This window comes from Myotis yumanensis, unplaced genomic scaffold, assembly GCF_028538775.1.
Source record: "Myotis yumanensis isolate MYYU_CA2020_CCGP unplaced genomic scaffold, mMyoYum1.0.hap1 SCAF_2, whole genome shotgun sequence".
In the NCBI taxonomy this organism is placed as follows: domain Eukaryota; kingdom Metazoa; phylum Chordata; class Mammalia; order Chiroptera; family Vespertilionidae; genus Myotis; species Myotis yumanensis.
Genome location: NW_027223753.1, coordinates 66,819,442 through 66,843,017, shown reverse-complemented (window position 1 = coordinate 66,843,017; position 23,576 = coordinate 66,819,442). Strand labels below are relative to the sequence as shown.

At 40.6% G+C, this 23,576-nt stretch overlaps 1 protein-coding gene across 3 annotated transcripts in view; it reads right to left on the bottom strand.

The window, feature by feature from the left end:
• Positions 1–23,576, bottom strand: part of PKN2 (protein kinase N2) — a 158,669-nt gene that overhangs the window by 109,239 nt on the left and 25,854 nt on the right. For all 3 annotated transcript variants that reach the window (XM_070405524.1, XM_070405521.1, XM_070405523.1), the window contains exon 2: positions 143–443. In XM_070405524.1, the coding sequence (XP_070261625.1) occupies positions 143–443 (301 nt within the window). The remainder of the gene's footprint in view (positions 1–142; positions 444–23,576) is intronic.

The following is a 23,576-nucleotide window of genomic DNA, read 5'->3' as shown; positions in this document are numbered from 1 at the left end:
TACAGACCCTGTAACTTTCAGAAAAGCCAAAAAGTATACATCACAAAACCTGCTGTTTTTTAAAATAATATATTTCTTATTAGTACTATACCATATAGACATCAAATAAAATATATGTGTATATATATATATATATATATACCTGCAACATCTTCTGGATCTGATACAACAATATGTGCATTTAGTTCTTGTAGCTTGTGATGCAGTTCTTCTAATTTTTTATTCGATTTTTTCAAAATGTTGTCCACATAAGCCAAATTTTTTTTATCTGTTGTGACTTTCCTCAGATTTTCAGCTCCTTCTTTGATTTTCAGTTCTTTCCTTATTTCTCTCTTGATTCGATCCTTGATATCATCCAATTTCTGTTGCACCATTGTATCTGAAAAGTCTAATTTTTGAACAGCACTCACGTTCTCAGAAAATGGAAGACTTCGGGAATCTCCCTACAGAAAAAAATAAACATATATGTGAGGGTTTAGGAAAGTTAGCTGCTCAGTAAAATGCACAGCATAAGAATAAACTATATATAAAGCAATCCTTTATTAAGTATATTACATTCAATTCTTTCCTTAATAAGCAACAGACTTCTTATTTACCTTTATTATAACCATACAAAACCCTAAGTTCAAACACTGCTCACTCAACTAAGTAGCATTACCTGACAAATTTATATTAAAATAATTACAACATATCCACAATTCAAAGATCGTGTAAAAATATTTAGATTTTCGATATTCTATGATTCCAAGATACATCCAATGCCCAAACTCTGATTCTTGGTTATGTTATTTAACCTATCAAAAACTTGGTTTAATTGTCTAAAAAATATAAATAATAATATTGGCCACCTTTCAGAGATATTGTGATAATTCAAAATATTATGTGAAGCTCCACACATAATTCGTAGCCCATTGTAGTCACTTAATAAGTGAAAATTATTAAGTTCCATAGTAAGGTAAAATTCCATTTTATCTTCTATGAGAAAACTCTTAACAATAAACTAACATTGGCAAAAATAAAATTATATTCTTTTAACAACTTTTTAATGAATTAAGGCTTGGAAAGGCTATATTCAGAACTCTACTTATATATTTCATGGCTAATTATCCCAACTGATAATTTGGTTGACCCACTTTAAAAACATCATCACTATAAAACATACCTAAATTATGTCCTTTGACAGAAGCTAAGATAATAACTTGTACCAGTTATTTATCTTAAATTGAAAATCAAATCAGGTTGCCCATATAATCTACATCTAAAAAAACCAAATTTATATTTTAGCATCATTCAGTATTTTATACTCCATTACTATAATACTCTTGGTTTTAAAATTGAGAAATAAACTAGAGAAAATGTTTACCTTTTGGAAGAGAAATTGTTTGTGAAGGATATAGAGAGAGACTTACTTTTTACTGTGCAGCCTTTATGTACCTTTTAAACCACAGATCTAATTAATTAAAACATTTTCTTTAACTTCTTTGGGAATTCAACACAAGAATTAAGTTCTATTTAAATTCTTGATGCAGCCTGGACTGTGTGGCTCAGTGACTGAGCATCGACCTATGAACTCAGAGGTCAAGGTTCCATTCCCAGTCCCGGCACATGCCCAGGATGCAGGCTGGATCCCCGGGGGGGGGGGGCGTACAGGAGGCAGCCAATCAATGATTCTCATCACTGATGTTTCTCTCGCTCTCTCCCTCTGCCTTCCTTTCTAAAATCAATAAAAGTATATGTTTTAAATAATTCTTGATGTAAATACTTTTTACATCTAATCCTTAACCTCTAAAAAACCTATGCCAATAGGCACACTATGCAAAAAACAAAGCAGTTTATCTATAAATCTGTTCCTAACTGCTTTAGGGCCAAGAATCCCTTTCAAACTTTAACCAAAAAATAAAACAAAACAAACAAACAAAACCACAGTAGAACAAAGAAAATTACATGTTTGCATGTATAATTTACAGGTTCTATGGTTCTTTGACTAAGAATTCCTGGGATTGGTGATCTATATCTATTGGCCTTAATGTGATTCTTATCTATATGAATATAGAAAGATATTCTACCTGCACCAAAATGTCTAGAATATAAGTCCTATCATCTATCTATTCAGTTTCCAAAGTTTATGAATACACCTTTAGCTGGTTATCAAAACACTAGCATATAAGACTACTGTCAAAAAATAAAATCCCATATTTCTGCTGTCTACCTTCAGGTAAAGTGCACTGAGACAAACAATGTTAAAATGAAAAAGTTTAAGGTAACTGCATTCCTCCAAATATCTTTATTTCTATCCTTATAAACTTAGAAAACATCACATGAATTGCTTTCACAAATTTGTTTTTGAATATTAATACCAAACCAGAGGGGTTCTCTAAATTTCTGGGTTCCTGGTGACCTTAGTGTTTCAGTAATTTTTTCCTTATGCCCCATAGTCTAAAGGAAACATCTAACAATTCCATTTATTAAGTAGTTAGTGCCAAATAACTTAATACTTATAACCTAGTAACTGATTGAAGTGATACCACCTGAAAGAAAAAATTACATTTTTATTCCATTCTTTAATAGCCATAGTTACTTATTAATAGGACGTATCTGCCTGTTGGGTACCTTCACAATTTCTCAAATCTTAAAATAAAACTGGATATTCCCACCTTCATTTGCTGGTCCATCCTACAAAGGGAGTGTAGAATAATCTAATACTGAAACTTGACTGACTCCAGTTAGTTCACATGGTATCCAACAAATAGTGTCACTATGTTTCCCTAAAAGAAATTAAAATATACTGCAGCAACCTGAGCGTTTGCTGAGGCATCCCATAAACTTTGTTGCTTAATTTCAGAATCATGGTACTAAGATTTATAGGTTGTTAAGAACAGCCCTTGCCTACTTCAACTCTCATTTCTTTTCTGTTTGTTTCCTAAATTCCAATCAAATTATAGAAGTTCACTGATAAAGACAATCTCTCTTGGTTCAGCTAGTATGCACGCTATATCTTTAGGATTCACTACCTTTTTTTTATTCAACTGTCAATTAACTTTTACTTTGTCCAAGTTCACCACAATTCTTCCTGAGGAAGAATTTCCTGCTTATGACCTTTCTTAGAATTTAGATTAAATATCTCTTCAAGATGCTCTAATAGTATGAATACAATTTAAACTATTATTCATTTTCTTATCTGACCACCCCACAAACTATGAGCAATTTGAGAGCGGGGCTTATGCTTGACACAGTAGTGCTGTTTTGTTAATGGTTTTTCTATTATACTATTTAATATTCTTTTAGAATTCATTAAAATCTGTCATTACTAAGGCAGTCATGCTTTCCTATGTCTGATAAAGAGAACTCATACTCCAAGAAGCTTAAGGGCAAAACTGTTATTCAATCTTAGCAACTATATTAGCTAGAATTAACTATGAACCACATGTGGTTAGCATGTTGCTTTCCCTGTTCCTTTTCATAGACCTGAATTTTTAGTAACTTTATTTTTACTCCCACCTTTTGTTGTGATATGGCTCAAACACCTATTGGAAAGGAGCAGGTTGATACACAGACTATAATCAGTAATTTAAGATGAAAAAAAAAAAGGGCTTGTGAGGACAGATAAGAAAAGTTATAGTACTTTCTATTACTACTTTCCTAAAACTTTTAATTACAGTGAAAGCTATTGGAAAATGTAACTTTCTTGTATCTAGAACAACCGAAATGAGATATTCCATCTACTCAATTACGTCTCTATCCTAAAAAAATATTGTATCGGAAATGCCAGGAATCAGTACGAGGCAATGAAATAATATTCTTGACAAAAGAAAGATGATTTAGCCAAAGGAATGTAAATAGCTGTTTGGCCTGTGAAAATTTTCAGTGATCATTTTTGTCGGAACAGGTTCTGTTACAGGTAGTAGTAACTGTCTACATCATCTACATTATGTTAATTTATGTTTATAAGCTTAACACTTTCATCCACCATTCACAACTCTTTCCTACACTAAAATTTCATCCCTTCTCTAAAAGTAAATAGTAGATACCTTTTTCAACTTTTTTTTAAAACAAAGTTAGATCCAATGACAAACTCCCTTTAAAATTCTTTAATATGCTCAGAAAGTACAGAGTTGAGATACAAAAGCACCAATCCTAAATATATCTTAAGCATAAAACTAAACTTTTATACCAATTATCTACACTAATAAAAGAGAAACATGGTAATTAGCGTACGACTGCTACCCTTTTCATTGGCTAATCAGTGAGTATATGCAAATTAACTGTCAGCCAAGATGGCGGCCGGCAGCCAGGCAGCTGGAAGCGAACATGAGGCTTGCTTCAGTGACTGCAGACTCCAACGTTCCCCGCCTCACTTGCCGGCCTCTGAGCTACAACTCTAAGCAACTATGTACTATGTTGCAAATAAGAAGGTAAACAAAACTCCAGAAACCAGCGGGACTGAAACCCAGCCGGACCGAAACATTGTATCCATGTTTTCAGCAGCGAGGCCTCAGAGCTAAAGCTGGCCCAGAATAAAAAAAAAAAAAAAAAAAGAAAACAAGGAGCGGTTGGAAGATTTAGTCACTCGCCACCCGGTAAACAGCCCTCAGCCCCTCACCCAGACTGGCCAGGCACCCCAGTGGGGACCCCCACCCTGATCCAGGACACCTTTCACGGAAAACCAGCCGGCCCCCACCCATGCACCAGGCCTCTATTCTATAAAGTAAAAGGGTAATATGCCTCCCGGCACTGTGATCAGCAGAGCAGCGAGGCTCCCGGCACCAGGATCAGTGTGACAGGGGGCAGCACCCAAACCCCCTGATCGCCCTGTGGCTCTGTGTGTGACAGGGGGTGGGGCCACAATCTCCCTATCCTCCCTGCTCTGTTTGTGTCAGGGGAAGGCGCCCCAACCCCCTGATCAGCCCTGCTCTGTGCCTGATAGCGGGGAGCTCCCCAATCCCCTGATCGCCCTGCGGCTCTGTGTGTGACAGGGGGGAGCTCCCCAATCCCCTGATCGCCCTGTGGCTCTGTGTGTGACAGGGGGCGGGGCCACAACCTCCCTATCCGCCCTGCTCTGTTCATGACAGGGAAAGGCGCCCCAACCCCCTGATCAGCCCTGCTCTGTGCCTGATAGGGGGGAGCTCCCCAATCCCCTGATTGCCCTGGGGCTCTGTGTTTGACAGGATGCGGCGCCCCAACCCACCCCCCCTCCACGGGCCCTGCTCTGTGCCTAATAGGGGGGAGCTCCCCAATCCCCTGATCGGCCCTGCTCTATGTGTGACAGGTTAGAGCCATAACCTCTCCATTGGCCCTGCCCCGAGTGTGACAGTGGTGGCGCCCCAACCCCCTGATCGGCCCTGCTCTGTGGGTGATAGAGGGTGGTGCCCCAATCCCCCTCCATGGGCCTTGCTCTGTGTGTGACAGGGTAGAACCATAACCTCCCCATTGGCCCTGCCCTGAGTGTGACAGGGTGCAGCGCCCCAACCCCCTGATCTGCCCTGCTCTGTGCGTGACAGGGGGGAGCTCCCCAACCACCTGATGGGCCCTGCTTTGTGTGTGACAGGGGTCAGCGCCCCAAACCCCTGATGGGCCCTGCTCTGTGAGTGACAGGGTGCAGCGCCCCAACCCCCTGATGGGCTCTGCTCTGTGAGTGACAGGGGGCGGCACCCCAACTCCCCAGTCAGCCCTGCTCTGAGCCCAACCAGGGGCTGCACCTAGGGATTGGGCCTGCCCTCTGCTACCCAGGAGCAGGCCTAAGCCAGCAGGTCGTTATCTCCCGAGGGGTCCCAGACTGCGAGAGGGCACAGGCCGGGCTGAGGAACCCCCCCTTCCCCGCCCTGAGTGCACAAATTTTTGTGCACCGGGCCTCTAGTCCTATATAATAAAAGAGAAACATGCAAATAAACCCTCCCTCTGCTGTGGTCAAGCCACGCCCACCAACCACACCCACCAGCCAATCAGGAACGAGTATGCAAATTAACCTAAGATGACAGCAGCCACAGAGCTGGAGCAAGCAGGAGGCTTGGGTTGCCTCTCCCGCCTTCTCAGCAGCGCTAAGGATGTCCGACTGCAGCTTAGGCCTGCTCCCCGCTGGCAAATGGACATCCCTGAGGGCTCCTGGGCTGCCAGGGGGATGTCTGACTGCCAGCTTAGGCCCAATTCCCCAGGGAGTGGGCCTAAGCCAGCAGATGGACATCCCCAGAGGGGTTCCAGACTGTGAGAGGGCACAGGCAAGGCTGAGGGATCCCCCTGAGTGCACAAATTTTTGTGCACTGGGCCTCTAGTGTATATATAAAAGAAATCCATAATTCTTATACCTTTTATCTCTGAAACCACAAGTTTAGCCACTCCATTCTAATTAAACACTGTGCTGTTTACATTCTTTTACCATGCTTCTTATGTAATATTCCTTTCACTATCAACCTAAATTCATAATCATAAAAAGAATGGAAGATAAAATGAATACCTGCTGAAAAAATATTTCACGTTTTTCATGATTAGTCCTATCCACTGTAATGTACTGTAATTTTTATATCATCCATATCCTTAATGCAGTCAGTCATTTAATCAGACGGATCAAATACAAACACAAGAAAACCATTAGTGGAATTAATACCCTCAGGGTTTATAGAACAATCTAAATAAATTTTTGCTAAGTAGAATTCAAGTAGGCTAAATAAATACAAGGAAGAGAGACCTCAATAAGTATGAACCAAAGAGATGGATTTAAAAGAAATCAAAATAAATTAAGCCCTAGCCAGTTTGTTCAGTGGATAATGCATCAGCCTGCAAACTGGTCACGGGCACATACCTTGGTTGCAGGCTCAATCCCTGGCCCGAGCGGGGGGCAAGTGCAGAAGGCAACCAATTGATGTGTCTCTCTCACATCAATGTTTCTCTCTGTCTCTCGCTCTCCCTTCCACTTTCTCTAAAAAAAATCAATGGAAAAATATCCTCGGGGGAGGATTAACCAAACAAAAAAAATTTAATTCAGTAGATAGGTTAAATAGCAGAATAGACCAAGATAAAGAATTAGTACACTGGCAGATAGAGATAGACAAGTGAGAAAAGTACTCCAACCTCATCACACAGAGACGTGCAAAATTTAAAAGCATGGAAGGTAAAATGAGAAAACCTAAGATCCATCTCCATCTAGTAAGAGCTCAAGAATGAGAGAATAAAGAAAATGGGAAGAAGCGGTACATGAATGAATAAATGGATGAGAATTTTCCAGATGGATATAACAACAAAAGGCATTTTATCTATAAGTGAAAGCCAATTAGGTGAACAGAATACTTTTAATCACAACAATGACAACCAACTATCAAATTTCTATAGGATTTTCAGCTTTTATCTTAATGTCTTCATATATTGCTAAGATTTTCTCTAAAATTATCCAAACAAAAAACAAATAAACAAAAATACAAAATTTGCTCCAAAATATTAACATTCTGGGAAAAATTACAGATGAACTAACCCAGAGTCCATGTTATACTTATATCATTAGCCAATTCACTAATCATTTATGTTAATTTACATTAAAGAAATATTGTGAAAGAGACTGAACTATTTTTACCTCTTAAATTGACAACAATCCTGCTGTAAGCCAAAGCCTTTATATAAATTAAAGGTATGTTAAAAGAAACTTAAAGTTTCCCTTTCACCCACTAATTGTAATTCGAGGTATATAACATAAGAAAATACTTATAACTTGATTACTATGTAGATTGGCCAATTAAATACATTTTAAATTAATAAATATTATGTGCAAGACACTGCTGGGCAGAAACAGACTCCCTCATAAAGCTTACAAATAAGAGGGCTTTAAACCAACTTATATTGAAAGTGAAAGTTCAGGATTCATAACAAAAGAATTGCAAACAGTCTAGAGAACAAGGAAAGGTTTCTCTTATTTATGCTCTTTATTATTCCACAGCAGACTGTCCAGCCCTACATATGCTGTTATGTTCATACAGTTTTATTTCAAAATATGTTTAAAGCAAAAATGGGTGGGTGAGACTGGGAAGAAAAGAGATTAAAATATTAACAATAACTATCTCCAGGTACGAGAATTAAAAGAAACTTTCATTTTGTTCTTTAAATATATTCTTATTTTCTCAATTTTTCTTCTTAGCAATGAACATACACTGCCTGTTCAATAAGGAGGAAAATATATTATTTAAAATAAACTAAAGTAACTTTCGTTTTATTTCAATTTTGGCAAATGTAAAAACATAATGATATATTATAATCTACAGTCTATTTGCTATTTAACTAGGTTGTTTTGAATCAATACAGTTCTACTGCAAGGTATGAGACTACACATTATGTGCCAGTCAAGTATTTCAAATACACAAATGTGTTAATATGTATTGGTTAAGTACACCTATTTTTACTTTATAAAATAAAATTTTGATCTGTAGACTAAAACATAAATGGACATTTTCAATTTGTTACATTTTAACAAACTCACAGTGAAGAAAAACACTAACATGAGAACAGGATTGGATTAAAAAAACAAAACAAAACAAAAAAAAGTCTGTCACTTATGACCCAGTACTTCATTTAGGGAGCGAGAGGAAAGGATGTTTACTCTTCACTGGCCAAGTTCCCAGAGAAGAAGTGAAAAGGCTGTTACTTTCTCTATATGATAGAAATATAAAACAGTCTGACCTGATAAATTCCAGGAAAAATGTTAGAGAAACCATAAAAACTCAATGGGTACAGTGATTCATATATAGTTTTAGCTAGAAGGGACTTCAAAGATTATGTAGCCTAACTCCCTTGATTTTAGTTTTGAGGAAAACAGGTTGAAAGCAGCTAAGCAACTTGCCTAAGGTCACAAAAAAAAGTCAGTGACTTTTAGCAGACTAGTTTCCTGATTCCTAGTTTAGTGTCTTTTTACTCAAGGGTGCCTTCTTAGGATCTTTGTAGTATCCATTTCTCTATACTTGAATTACATCTTGACCTAATTAAGATTTACATTAATTAAAGGATCCTATGTGCCTTAAAGCAGGGATATTGGCAGGACATGGTTCTTCTTACTCTCTAACTTTGCCCTAATCCAATCTTTTGTGTCTCAGGGGAGAATGTTCTCAATCAGAAAGCAAGAAGCCAGTTCTAACACCAGCTCTTTATCATTAGCCATGCAACCCAAGAATATTATCCCTTCTTTCTGTACCTGTTTGCTCATCTACAAGAAAAAAGGCAATAAATAACTACCTATCAATAATAACCATAAATGTAAATGGATTAAATGCTCCAATCAAAAGCCAAAGGGGAGCTGAATGGATAAGAATACAAGACATATAAATACTGTCTACAAGATTCACACAGACTGAAAGTGAAGGGATGGAAAAATATATTCCATGCAAATGAAAACAAACAAACAAAAGCGGGGGTAGCAATAGTCATATCTTACAAAATAAACTTCAAAACAAAAGCTATAAAAAGAGACAAAGAAGGCCACTACATAATACTAAAAGGAATTGATCCAACAAGAAAATATAACCCTTGTAAACATATATGAACACAATACGGAAGCACAAAGATGTATTTAAAAAACTCTTGGTGGACTTTATGGGAAAGATAGATAGCAATACAGTCATAGTACAGAACTTTTAACACCCCCACTGACATCACTGGATAGATCCAGACCAAAAAATCAACAAGGAAACAGACACACTAGATCTGATGGCTTTAACTGATATATACAGAACATTTCATCCCAAAGGGGCAGAATATACATGGAATATACTCAAAGACAGACCACGTGTTAGTACACAAAGTAAATCTTAACATATTCAAGACTGAAATCATATCAAGCATCGGCTCAAATCACAATGGCATGAAACTAGAAATCTACTAAAAACAAACAAGCTCCAAGACATTAAACAAACAGGGAGCCTAAATAGCATGTTATTAACACTAAGGTGTCGGGTGAATTTCCCGCCAAAATATAAGATGGCGCGGGCAATTATTTAGGTTTCCCACGCAAAATCAGAGTTAGTTTAAAATGCCTATATCTTTTGAAGTATGGGTTCGATTGAAATGAAATTTTCGGTTTCTTGCGTAAAAAATGAAAATTTATTCAATCACAGACATTTTTTTATCTATTCAGTACATAAATAATTCGATATATATAAACTAAATACGAAAAACCCAAAAAATACTTATTACCTAAAAATATACACATATTTTTAAAGTTTAAAATAAAATTTTCATAATAAATCAAAACAAATAGAAATTAATAGTTTTTTAGCGTATGATATTTTTCAAAACACGCCCCTTTATGTAGAGGTATATTGCAAAATTTGCACAGGTAGCGTGTCTCACTGCGCAATTTATGAACGGAACATACGCGACACCTTCTCAAAATGTTTTTCTTTTTTCCACTTCCGACAATTGCCTGTAACGTATGTTTTCTCATGTCCATCGATAGCCTGCATGGTGGATCAGATGTAGGTGGTTTAGCCCGCATTCCAGAAGTAGACGGTACTGGTTGAAGGTCTGGAACAATGTCCATGTCCTCTGGAATATCATCCGTCAACCAGTGGATAGCTGTTTGTTTCAAAAACATTTTAAAACCCATTTTTCTTTGCCTCACTGATTTGTAAACTGCATAAGAATTAAATAATGCGCAATTTATCATATACATTGCCAACCTTTTTGTCCATTTGACCGTCCTCCGCAATATCGAATAATATGAAAGGTATTGGTCGGCCCGGTCAACACCTTTCATATGTTTATTGTAGTCAATGAGTGCATTCGGTTTGACAATTTTCTTTTTTGATGTTCTGTCAATATTCTGACTTTCTTCCATCTCCGCAGAATGAATCGAAGAAATCAGGTATACAGGCTTTTTTGATTGCCACACTTTTGTAACAATATATCATTTTTCCTTATAAATTTTGTTTCACCTTTTTTCAAAGAAATTGTTTGAAAATCTTTAGGTATACCTCGATTTTTCCGGATTGTTCCACATATTCTGAATTTGTTTTTCATAAGTGCTTCACAATTTGCGACGCTATTATAATAATTGTCCATATATATATGGTACCACGAATCAGTGTATGGAGACACTACTGTTTGTATCGTTTCCAATAATCGCTTTCCTTTGCCGCAATAAATTTCCATGTTACAGATATATCCTGTATCACTTTCGCACAACAAATGAACCAATATTCCATATTTAACGATCTTGCCAGCATTATATACCCTAAAGAATAATCTTCCCCTCCAAGGTACGATCCCTTCATCTAGTGATAATTGCTGATGAGGTTTGTAAATATTTATAAATTTAGGCACAAAATAATCTAGTACTGGTCTCACTTTGCAAAGTCTATCTGATTCATTTACGATATCCGCATTATTATTGAAGTGCCAAGCTTTCCATATCTGTCGGAACCTGTCTCTCGTCATCGTTTTACCAAAATATGGCGTCTCCGTCCATGGCTCCGTGGTCCAATAGTCATCTCTTCTATCTTTGCGCACCTGTCCCATGAGAACAATTAACCCTAAAAACTTCTTCATCTCTTGAGGGGTTATATCTTTCCACTTTAGGCTTTTTTTTGAAAGTTTGAAATTATTCCTATTTTGATTATAATACCTGTTTGACTCCTCTACAAGAAATTCAAAAAAATCATCTCCGATAAATAATTTCACGGCATCTTCTATATTATTTATAACAGCATCTGTGTTTAATCCTTGATGCCCTAAAAAATCTTCTAAGACCGGTGGATTATCAACATGCGACCATTCTTCTCTCCCGCCTTCTATATCTGACTCTGAGTCAGAGCTGGAGCTCGAAATTCTTCGTCGCCTCAATGTCCTGGGACGCACCATTACTTCATCATCACTAGAATCTTCATCACTTGTACTCGCATTTTCAAGATCGCTATCACAAGAATAATTGGACAACTTGTCTGCACAAAACTCATCATCACTATAGTCTGAATGCTGCGACATTCTAGGTTAAAGCAAATAAAAATAATACTAACTGAAAATAGCGGTACTCCGATAGATATCTGATATAAAAAAATAATTATTATGCGAACACTTTGCGGAACGATTTTATTTTATTTGGTTAAAAAATTCTATATGAATGTCTTTATCACAATATATTTAAATATTTAAACACGTAATAATATTCACAAAACTCAAAACTAAAGACGTCCGGACACAAGAAGTATTTCTCAATAACTATTCTCTTTGCATGGTGAGATATCCAGGGATATCGGTTATAAAATGAGAAAACAATACATTGGTACCCTAACGGTATTGTACTCGACCAGCGCCATAAAGTGTTCTCTACTTACAAGGGATTTTTATGATACCTATTACCCCAATGGGTATGAAACGGTTCGAATACGCAGGTAGGTATCTTTGTGAACGGCAAACAAACAAATATTTGGTAATACGCAGTTACAATCGGCCCGAGTTTACATGTTTCCCGCACTCCACCGCAAATCTATATGAACCGAGTTAAGACGGCTCCCGCGAGTACGCGCAATTCACGCGAGCCGACTTAACTCGTTTCCCGCAATCCAAGTGTTAAAACAATGAATGGGTTACCAATGAGATCAAGAAAGAAATAAAAAAAACTTCCCAGAAACAAATGAAAATGAACATACAACAACTCTAAATCTATGGGACATAATGAAAGCAATCCTGACAGGGAAGTACTGTAGCATTACAGGTCTACGTCAAAAAACAGGAAAAAGCTCAAATAAACAATCTAATCCTACAATGAAAAGAATTAGAAAGGGAACAACAAGAAAAGCCCAGAGGAAGTAGAAGAAAATAATAAAGGTCAGAGTGGAAAAATATATAAAGAACTCAACAGCAAGAAGACAAAAAATCCAATGAAAAAATGGGCAAAGGACCTGAATAGACACTTCTCCAAAGAGGATACACAGATGGCCAACAGATATATGAAAAAATGCTCAATGCCACTAATCATCTGAGAGATGCAAATTAAAGCTACAATGAGGTATCACTTCACACCTCCCAGAATGGCTCTATCAATAAATCAACAAACAAGTGGAGGTGAGGATGTGGAGATAAGGGAACCCTGGTACACTGATATATGCATATATGCGTAGCTCATGGACACAGATAACAGTGTGGTGAAGGCCTGGGGTGGGGCAGGGATTGGGTGAAGGGGGAAAAGGGAGGGTATGGGAGATATCCATAATACTATCAACAACAAAAAACCATTAAAAAAAGAAAACATAAAGTCATTACTTAAAATTTTTTTTTTCTTTTTTGTTTTTTTATGTTTCTATTGATTTTAGAGAGAGAGGAAGGGATAGGGAGATAGAAACATCAATGAGAGAGAAACGCTGATTGACTGTCTCCTGTAAACCCCCTACTGGGGATCAAGGCCACAACCTTGGCATGTACCCTGAGCGGGAATCCAACCAGTGACTTCTCAGTACATGGGAGAACACTCAATCAACTGAGTCACACTGGCCAAAGAAAAATTTATTACTTTTTAAAATAGACTTGCTTTAAAAGAAATTGCCTTGCTTCCCCACCATTTCTGCCACGAAATTAAGCATAAGCTGCATGTCAGCCAGAACATCTACTCCTCTAATTCAGTGATTTGTTTAGAAGTAGTCATGCTTTGACTAAAGTAGGCCCATTTAGATCTCTTTTTCAGGGACTGATAGACAAGGCCTCCGGAGAATACCGGTTGCAAAGATAATAAAAATCTAAAGCTATTGATGAAGAATACTTTTCTTACCACACATAGCCAGAAAACAAAGCTAACCCAAAAAGAAGCAACGATGAGACTTAAGAGAAAACGATCACTAAGGACACAAATAGATCATCTAAATCCAATCATGCTTAAAGCAAATATACTCTATAACCCTAAACTTTTTAGTCAAAACGCCAATCAATTCCTTTTGGCTTGAGTTACTCTGACTTAAGAGTTCTCTTATCACATTATATTATCAAAAAATAAATGGAATTCTGGGATTTTGCCCCTTAGCTAGCAGTAGCAGGTAGTCTGAGGTGGCAATCCCCTCCTCCAATGGTATGTTGTCAATAAAAACCATGTGGGGACCAAGTCAAGAATTCCACTCCTATCCAGCAGGGTAAGGCAGTGTACCACTCTACCCCAGTAAGAGAGTAAAGTAAAAGTAGGAGGATCTTGGAGAGAACTGGAGGAAAAAAAAATCTTTAAGTCTGCATGAAAAGTCCTGGGTAGAACCAATCCACACATTTAGGTGACTAAATTAATATGCAAAAGATTTGAGGAGTAAACTATTATCATGAATCCCGGGTTTTCAGAGTGGCTTTTCAGGTAGTACACTAAGAAAATCAGAATAACACTGTAAAGGCTCTGAAAGTAAGTTATCATTGAAACCAAACCACAGCCTACAAAAGTGGGCCAGAATCTTTAGCAAGAGTACTTGCTAAAATTAACACTTACATACTGGTAGGGTACAGGTTCTCATAATAGCCCAAATGTCCAGGATATAATTTTTTTTAATTACTCACATACTGAATAAAAAAAGACAGTACATATATGGCAACACTGAGATGACTCAAATGTTGAAAAAAACTGACCTGGATTTTAAAGCAATCATCATAAAAATATGTCAACAAACAATTATAAATATTCTTTAACATCAGCAAGTAATCCTATCTAATAATAGACAAACATGGTAATTGACCATACCTTCACTACGGTCGATTAGCTAATCAGTACAATATGCAAATTAACCACTAACAAAGATGGCGGTTAATTTGCATACATAGGCTCCAACCGGCGGAGGGAAGACTGAAGGCGAGCTGGAGCAGCGAAGACAGAAGGCTGAAGGCGGCTCTGACCGGAGGGAAGGCCTGGGTCCCGGGTGCTGGAGGAAACCCTGTGCCGGCAGCCAGGAGAAGGGAAGGCCTATTGCACGAATCTCTTCGTGCAACAGGCCTCTAGTAGAAGATATAAAAGCCAAACAAGGAATTGGAGAATTGAAAAATATAATAACTAAAGTAAAAAGCTCACTAGGTGGGCTCAATAGTAGACTGAAGGTAACAGACAAAAAAAATCACTAAACTTGAAGACAGGTGAATAAAACTTAACCAATCTGAACAAAAAAAACAAATAGACTGGAAAAATTAGTAAAGCACAGACATCTATAGAATATTAACAAAAGATCTGACATTTGTGTCACTGAAGTCCCAACAGGAAAACAGAAAGAGTATGTGTCTTAAAACATGCTTGAAAAAATAAAGGCTAACTACCAAATTTTGGCAACAGGCATAAACCTACAGATTCAAAAAGCTAAGCAAATCCCAAAAAGGATATATACAATGACATCCAAAGAAAGCCAAGATGCATTAAATCAAAGTTGTGAAACTATAGACAAAGAAAACATTTTTGAAAGCTACTAAGAGAAATTATATATTTCTCAATAGAAATTACAAGAGCCAGGAAAGTAGTATAACATTTTAAATGCTGAAAGCAAAGAACTGTCAATCTCAAATTCTATACTCAGTGGAAATATTCATCAAGAATTAAAGAGAAACAGACATTCTCAAACAAAAACACTAAGACAAATCAGCAGTCGAAATTTTAAAGAATGGCTAAAAGAAGTTCTCAAAACTGGGAAGAAATGATAACTGAAGGAGGTTTGTAACTTTCGAAAGAAAGAAGATAAAATAAATAATGTTCTCCTTATGAATTTTAATGTGATCATCTGATCTATTCAATGTACAGGAACAAGACAATTATAATTTTTAAATTGGGAAAGTAAAAAAACCTGAATAGAAGTGATTTCTATATGTCACATGGAGTGGCAAAATGTTAATAGGAACAGTCTCTAATAATTCACACATGCATATTATAATACCCAAAGAAACCACCAAAAGAAAACTGGTGAAATACTAGAAAACGTCTATCCTATCTAATAATAGAGAAACATGGTAATTAGCCATACCTCCACTACCCTTCCCATTGGCTAATCAGGGCAATATGCAAATTAACTGCCAACCAAGATGGCGGCCGGCAGCCAGGCAGCTTGAAGCGAACAGGAGGCTTGCTTGCTTCAGTGAGGGAGGAAGCCAACTTTCCCCGCCTGCCTTGCCGGCCTCTGAGCTTGCAGTTTAAGAAACATTGTTACAAATAAAGAAGCTAAACAAAACCCCAGAAACCTGCTTTCAGCCAGCCGGGCTTCAGCCAGCAGGACCGCAACATTGTTCAATTATAGAAAAAATGCAGATCCCTGCTTTCAGCAAGCCGGGATCTCAGAGCTGGAGTGAGCAGGACCACAACCCAAACAAACCAGATACCTGCTTTCAGCAGCCGAGGCCTCAGAGATGGAGCCAAGCCTCAGAGCTAAAGCTGGCCCAGAATAAAAAAAAAAGAAAAAAAAGAAAAAAAAGAAAAAAAGGAGAGGTTGGGAGCTTCAGTCACCCGCCAGCCTGAAAACGGCCCTCAGCCCCTCACCTAGACTGGCCAGGCACCCCAGTGGGGACCCCCACCCTGAAGGGGGTATGACCAGCTGCAAACAGCCATAATCCCCTCATCCAGGCTGGCCAGGCACCCCAGTGGGGACCCCCACCTGGAAGGGGGTGTGACCAGCTGCAAACAGCCATCATCCCCTCATCCAGGCTGGCCAGGGACCCCAGTGGGGACCCCCACCCTGAAGGGGATGTGACCAGCTGCAAACAGCCATCATCCTCTCATCCAGGCTGTCCAGACACCCCAGTGGGGACCCTCACCCTGATCCAGAACACCCTTCAGTGAAAACCAGCTGGCCCCCACCCGTGCACCAGGCCTCTATCCTATATAGTAAAAGGGTAATATGCCTCCCAGCACCGGAATCAGCGGAGCAGCGAGGTCTCCCAGCACCTTGATCAGCAGAGCCGCGAGGCCTCTCGGCACCGGGATCAGCGTGACAGAGGGCAGCGACCAAACCCCCTGATCGCCCTGCGGCTCTGTGTGTGACAGGAGGCGGGGCCACAACCTCCCTATCCTCCCTGCTCTGTTCATGACAGGGGAAGGCGCCCCAACCCCCTGATCAGCCCTGCTCTGTGCCTGATAGGGGGGAGCTCCCCAACCCCCTGATGGCCCTGCGGCTGTGTGTGTGACAGGGTGCAGTGCCCTAACCCCCTGATCGGCCCTGCTCTGTGTGTGACAGGGTGCGGTGCCCCAACCCCGCCCCCCCACGGGCCCTGCTCTGTGTGTGACAGGGTAGAGCCATAACCTCCCATCAGCCCTGCCCTGAGTGTGACAGTGGCGGCGCCCCAACCCCCTGATCGGCCCTGCTCTGTGGGTGATAGAGGGCGGCGCCCCAACCCCCTGATCCACCCTGCTCTGTGTGTGACAGGGGGTGGTGCCCCAACTCCCCTATCGGCCCTACTCTGTGAGTGACAGGGGGGAGCTCCTCAACCCCCTGATCGGCCCTGCTCTGTGCGTGACAGGGGGGAGCTCCCCAACCCCCTGATGGGCCCTGCTCTGTGAGTGACAAGGGGGAGCTCCTCAACCCCCTAATCGGCCCTGCTCTGTGCGTGACAGGGTATGGAGCCCCAACCCCCCTGATGGACCCTGCTCTGTGCCTGACAGGGGGCAGCGCCCCAACCCCCTGATCAGCCCTGCTCTGTGTGTGACGGGGTGGCGCCGCAACCTCCCTATCGACCCTGCCTTGAGTGTGACAGGGGGCGGTGCCCCAATCCCCCAATCGGCTGTACCCTGAGTGTGACTAGGGGTGGCATCGCAACCTCCCCCTCGACCCTGCCTTGAGTGTGACAGGGGGCGGTGCCCCAACCCCCCAATCGGCTGTACCCTGAGTGTGACTAGGGGTGGCATCGCAACTTCCCGATCCACCCTGCTCTGTGCATGACAGGGGGCAGTGCCCCAACTCCCCAATCGGCCCTGCTCTGAGCCCGACCAGGGGCTGCACCTAGGGATTGGGCCTGCCCTCTGCCACCCGGGAGCAGGCCTAAGCCAGCAGGTCATTATCTCCTGAGGGGTCCCAGACTGCGAGAGGGCACAGGCCGGGCTGAGGGACCCCCTCTTCCTCCTCTAGTATATATATAAAAGCCTAAGCAACTGTTAGGACCAGATGACTGGCTGATAGCTATGGAAAACACTGACCACCAGGGGGCAGATTCTCAATGCAGGAGCCGCCCCCTGGTCGTCAGTGTGCTCCCACAGCCAACCTTCTGCAGCCAGCCAACCTCCCATGGTCCCTCCTTCCAGCCGGCTGGCCCTGATCAGCCCTGATCAGCCCCGATCAGGACTGGGTGAGATTGTCCTGAAGGGCCCTGATCGCTGGCCAGGCCGAGAGACCCCACCTGTGCACAAATTTGTGCACTGGGCCTCTAGTAATAAATAAATTAACACAGAATTCTACTAGTAAAAAAGTTCAAGAAGCCCATAGGTAGGCAAGAAAAAAAAAAGAGTCAGAAAATACAAAGTAAACAAGTAATAATCTAACAGGTTTAAGCTCTTACATATTAATAATCATTTAAGTGTTAATGGCCTAAATATAAAAATTAAAAACAAATTGGCACAGTGGATTGAAAAAATATGACCTAAATAAGTATTTGGTATCCACAAGACGCTGACTTTGAATATCATGGCATAGATAGACTGAAAGGAAAAGGGTATGCTATATAAACATTAATCAAAAATAAAAGCATAAGTGGCTATATTAATATCAGAAAAGTAGACTGCAAAGCAAAGAGAATTATTAAAGAAAAAGAGGATCATAACAAAATTAATAAAGGATCCAATCACAAAGAAGACATAGCAATCCTAAATGTGGAAATAACAGAATTTCAAAATATAAAAAACAAAAACTGATAGAACTGAAAGGAAAAATATAAAAATACACAATTATAGTTGGGGACTTCAACACTCCTCTCAGCAAGACAGAACTATCAGAGAGAAAGCCAGCAAGAAGAGAGCTAAACAGCATCAAAAAGAGGCTTTAATCAATATTTTTGGAACATCCCACCAATGTGAGAGAAACACATGGATTGGTTGCCTCCCACATGCCTCTGACCCAGGTATGTGCCCTTGAATGGAATTGAACCCAAAACCCTTCGGTGCAAGGACGAAGGCTCTGACACTGAGCCACACCAGCTAGGGCAGCAGTGGATCTTGAACATTTTTCTATATATGGACTTAGGGTGGGTATTGGGGGCGGGAGGGCAGAGATTACTAATCTACTCTGGAATCCTAATGAAAGCAATGGACTCTCAGAAAATCCCACGTGTGCAACACAGACAGACACCCACAAAAAATGGCAGGTTTCACAGATCCCTAAATCTACTCTAATAATCCAAGTTCAGAACCCATGCAAGCCTAGACTTCCATCAACTAGTTACCTTCAGCTATCAGCTAGTTATTAGAAGCCTAATATGAAAAAAGACTTTTTAGGATAAAAATACCATATTCATAAGAAAGCATACAAGACCTTGATTAGTTACCTTCCTAGAATATCTCCTTTATACAACATTAACCATGTTAAAAATTTAAGTAACTTCAAAATTTATATTAAGCAGAGTTCCAGGTGATCAAAGAAACAAATCTTCCTCAATGCCTAGATTCTATCTGTTCTTATACCTCAGAAGGTAGGGCAGGGGATGCTCTACATTCTAAACCTTCCCCATTCCTGAACTTCCCAGAGTATAAAACATACAAGCCCTGTTTTGTGTTCTTTTTTCTAATATAAGGAATAATGATAATAGTTTCATATACCTATTGTAGGGCGTGGCTATAGGGTTAAGCCTCAGACTGACCTGTTGACAAAGCCACAAACAAGCCCCAGCTTAGAGGGCACAGTCCTCTTAGCATAATTAGGCTTGACCTTAGGACACCCTCCCTAGATCTTATCTGGGTAGCTAATGGGCTGAGGGAGATGTAGCAAGTGCTGCCAAAACAAGTGAAACTCACAAGAATGTTGTAACTATGGTGACCACTACCTTGTTTACCTCTGTCTATAAAATAAAGGCTCAGCTTGCCTCTGGATCTCTCTCTGTGGCCTCAGCCAGGCACAGGAAGATCCACCTAGATCAGTGGTTGGCAAACTGCAGCTCACGAGCCACATGCAGCTCTTTGGCCCCTTGAGTGTAGCTCTTCCTAAGCCTTAGGAATACCCTAATTAAGTTAACACTCCGGTGTGGGGTGAATTTCCCGCCAAAATATAAGATGGCGCGGGCAATTATTTAGGTTTCCCGCGCAAAATCAGGGATTTTTATGATACCTATTACCCCAATGGGTATGAAACGGTTCGCATACGCAGGTAGGTATCTTTGTGAACGGCAAACAAACAAATATTTGGTAATACGCAGTTACAATCGGCCCGAGTTTACACGTTTCCCGCACTCCACCGCAAATCTATATGAACCGAGTTAAGACGGCTCCCGCGGAGTACGCGCAATTCACGCAAGCCGACTTAACTCGTTTCCCCCACTCCAAGTGTTAATAACAATGTACCTACCTATATAGTTTAAGTTTAAAAAATTTGGCTCTCAAAAGAAATTTCAATCGTTGTACTGTTGATATTTGGCTCTGTTGACTAATGAGTTTGCCGACCACTGACCTAGACCCAACTTATTCTCTTTGTCTGTAATTTCTTCATCCTTTCGCCGCCCTCACTCAGGCTTGTGAACCCTTGGCTGAGATGGCTTGGTACACCTATTACTAACCATACTTTAATCGACACCTTTAAAAACAAAGGATAAAAAAGGTTTTTAAAGGGCAAGTTATACATTACGAGAGGCCTGGTGCATGGATTCGTGCACTGGTGGGGCCCCTCGGCCTGGCCTGCAGGAATTGGGCCAAAACCAGCTCTCTGACATCCCCTGAGGGGTCCCGGATTGCAAGAGGGCACAGGCCAGGCAGAGGAACCCCACGGGTGCATGATCAGGGCCAGGGAGGGACCGCAGGAATCCAGGGCGTGTCCAACCCCTCCCGCTCAGTTCCAAACAGCTGGACCCCAGGGGCAAGCTAACCTACTGGTCGGAGTGTCTGCCCCTGGTGATCAGTGCACGTCATAGCGACTGGTTATCAGTGCACGTCATAGTGACTGAACGAACGGTCGGACACTTAGCATTTTAGGCTTTTATTATATAGGATCATTTTCTTTCCTCTCTAAATGTGCGCTAACAGTCGTTTCCCCTACCCAGGGTTTCTGAATAGCGGCTTTACCATCTCATGGGGCATTTTGGAAATATGTGGAAATTCTGGTTGTGAAGATGACAAAAAGATAGATGACAGGTGTGGAAATAATAGGCAGAGATAGAGACTCTGTGAAACAGAAACCCAAAAGACTCTAATAAAATAATGAAACCGGAAAGTACATCAGAACAATTAAGAACAAAGGTTTCATCTCAAAAGACTATAAAATGATTTAATTAGCAAAATATAGAAATCTTTGTCAGAGTATCTGGCATTTATCACTTATTCAATTATCAGGAGAATCAACATTATTATCATTATTGCTAAATACAGCCAAAAAAAGGGGTAAAGGATAGTAGGATACCAAAATGAAGAAAATATGAAGCTAAGATTAACTCTTTTGTGTCATGCTTAATTTAGAGCAGACCTGATTTATCACAAAAAACTCTAATGTAATAAAGTATTCAATATTTTAAAAATAACTATGCATAAACAAAGTAGATAACACAGTAGAATATCTATTTCAAGCACAATTAATGATAAGACTTTGAGGGCTTAAAGAGATATTAAGAGAAAAGATTACAGATGAAAATCCGGAAGATGCTTTTTTTGTTGTGTGCAAGTATATAATAAAAGACAACCAAATTAAGATAGTAAATGGATAAATGAATGGATGGAGGGAGAGGTGGAGAGAGGAAAAGGCAGGGAAATGGAAATCAGGCTTGGGATCCTCATTAAATGTTTTATTTTACTGGTTACCTTGAAGAAACAGAAAGCAAGTTGTCAGTTGCTCAGAGAATGTGGGAAAGGCAACAATGAAACTATACAGACAATACAAAAAAAGTCCCTGAGGAAGTAAAACTAATTACTCAAGCCCGAAATAAATCATGGCTGTTTACAAATAGAAACAATAAAAGAACCAAGTGACTTGGTTGAAACAAGTTAAAAACCAGTGAGTAATAAAATGCTATACTACTGGCAATTTGATAGGAATGTGATGTATACAAACAAATGCAAGGTTCCCACTGCCCTTCATACTGGTTTTCATGTCTACTAATGACACAAGAAAAAACATTTATAATTACTCTGAGGGTTTTATCAAGAGCTAGAGATTTCATCAAGAAATAATTTCTGGTGTGGAAATAATAAGTACCAGATTTCATATAGTAGTTGAGGGTAGAAGATGAGGGGAATTAAATGCCAGAGAGAGGTATCCAAGGAGGCTTTATTCAATTACATTGGTAATGTTTCTTTAGCCACGTGGTGAATACAATGAATAGCGTTTTGTTTTATTACTCTCTGTATATCCTTTGGTGTGCCTATAATCCTATATAATAAAAGGCTAATATGCAAATCGACTGAACCACAGAATGACCGGTCACTATGACAGACACTGACCACCAGGGAGCAGATGCTCAATGCAGGAGCTGCCCCCTAGTGGTGAGTGAGCTTCCACACGGGGAGCTCTGCTCAGCCAGAAGCTGGGCTCATGGCTGGCGAGCGTAGCGGCAGTGGCGGGAGCCTCTCCCACCTCCACAGCAGTGCTAAGGATGTCTAACTGCCTAAGCCAGTGGTCGGCAAACCGCGGCTTGAGAGCCACATGCGGCTCTTTGGCCCCTTGAGTGTGGCTCGTCCACAAAATACCACGTGCAGGTGTGCACGTACAGTGTGATTGAAACTTTGTGGCCCATGCGCAGAAGTCAGTTTTCGGAAAGGAGATAGACGAAACAAGTATACAAGACGAGTGTGGATGGGAGAGTTGGAAGGGGTCGACCTCAGCCAACATACCTCAATCAGATTGAGAACGTTTTTAGCAAAGGCCAGCTTAGGAGTACCCTAATTAAGTTAATAACAATGTACCTACCTATATAGTTTAAGTGTAAAAAATTTGGCTCTCAAAAGAAATTTCAATCGTTGCACTGTTAATATTTGGCTCTGTTGACTAATGAGTTAGCTGACCACTGGCCCAAGCCGTCAGTTGGACATCCCCCAAAGGCTTCCGGACTGCAAGAGGGCACGGGCTGGGCTGAGGGCCCCCCCTCCAAGTGCACGAATTTTGTGCACCAGGCCTCTAGTCTATAATAATAAAAGGGTAATATGCTAATTAGACTGGACATCCTTCCTGACGAAGCCAGGGCCAGAGAGAAGCCAGCCTGGGTCCCAGGTGCCTGTGGGCGGCCCGAGGGAAGCCGGCCCGGGTCCTGGGTGCCTGTGGGCGGCCAGGGGAAGGAAGCATCCTGAGTCCCTAGTGCCTGCCGGCAGCTGAAGGAGGGAAGCCTGGGTCCCAGGTGCTGGAGGGACCCAGGCTGCCGGAGGGAAGCTGATGCCAGCAGCTGGGGGAAGGAAGGCCTACTCTTGCATGAATTTTCATGCATCGGGCCTCTAGTTATATAATAAAATGACAAAGGAATGATATAAAGGAGAGAACTACCTAATAGTAAAGACACTTGATTTC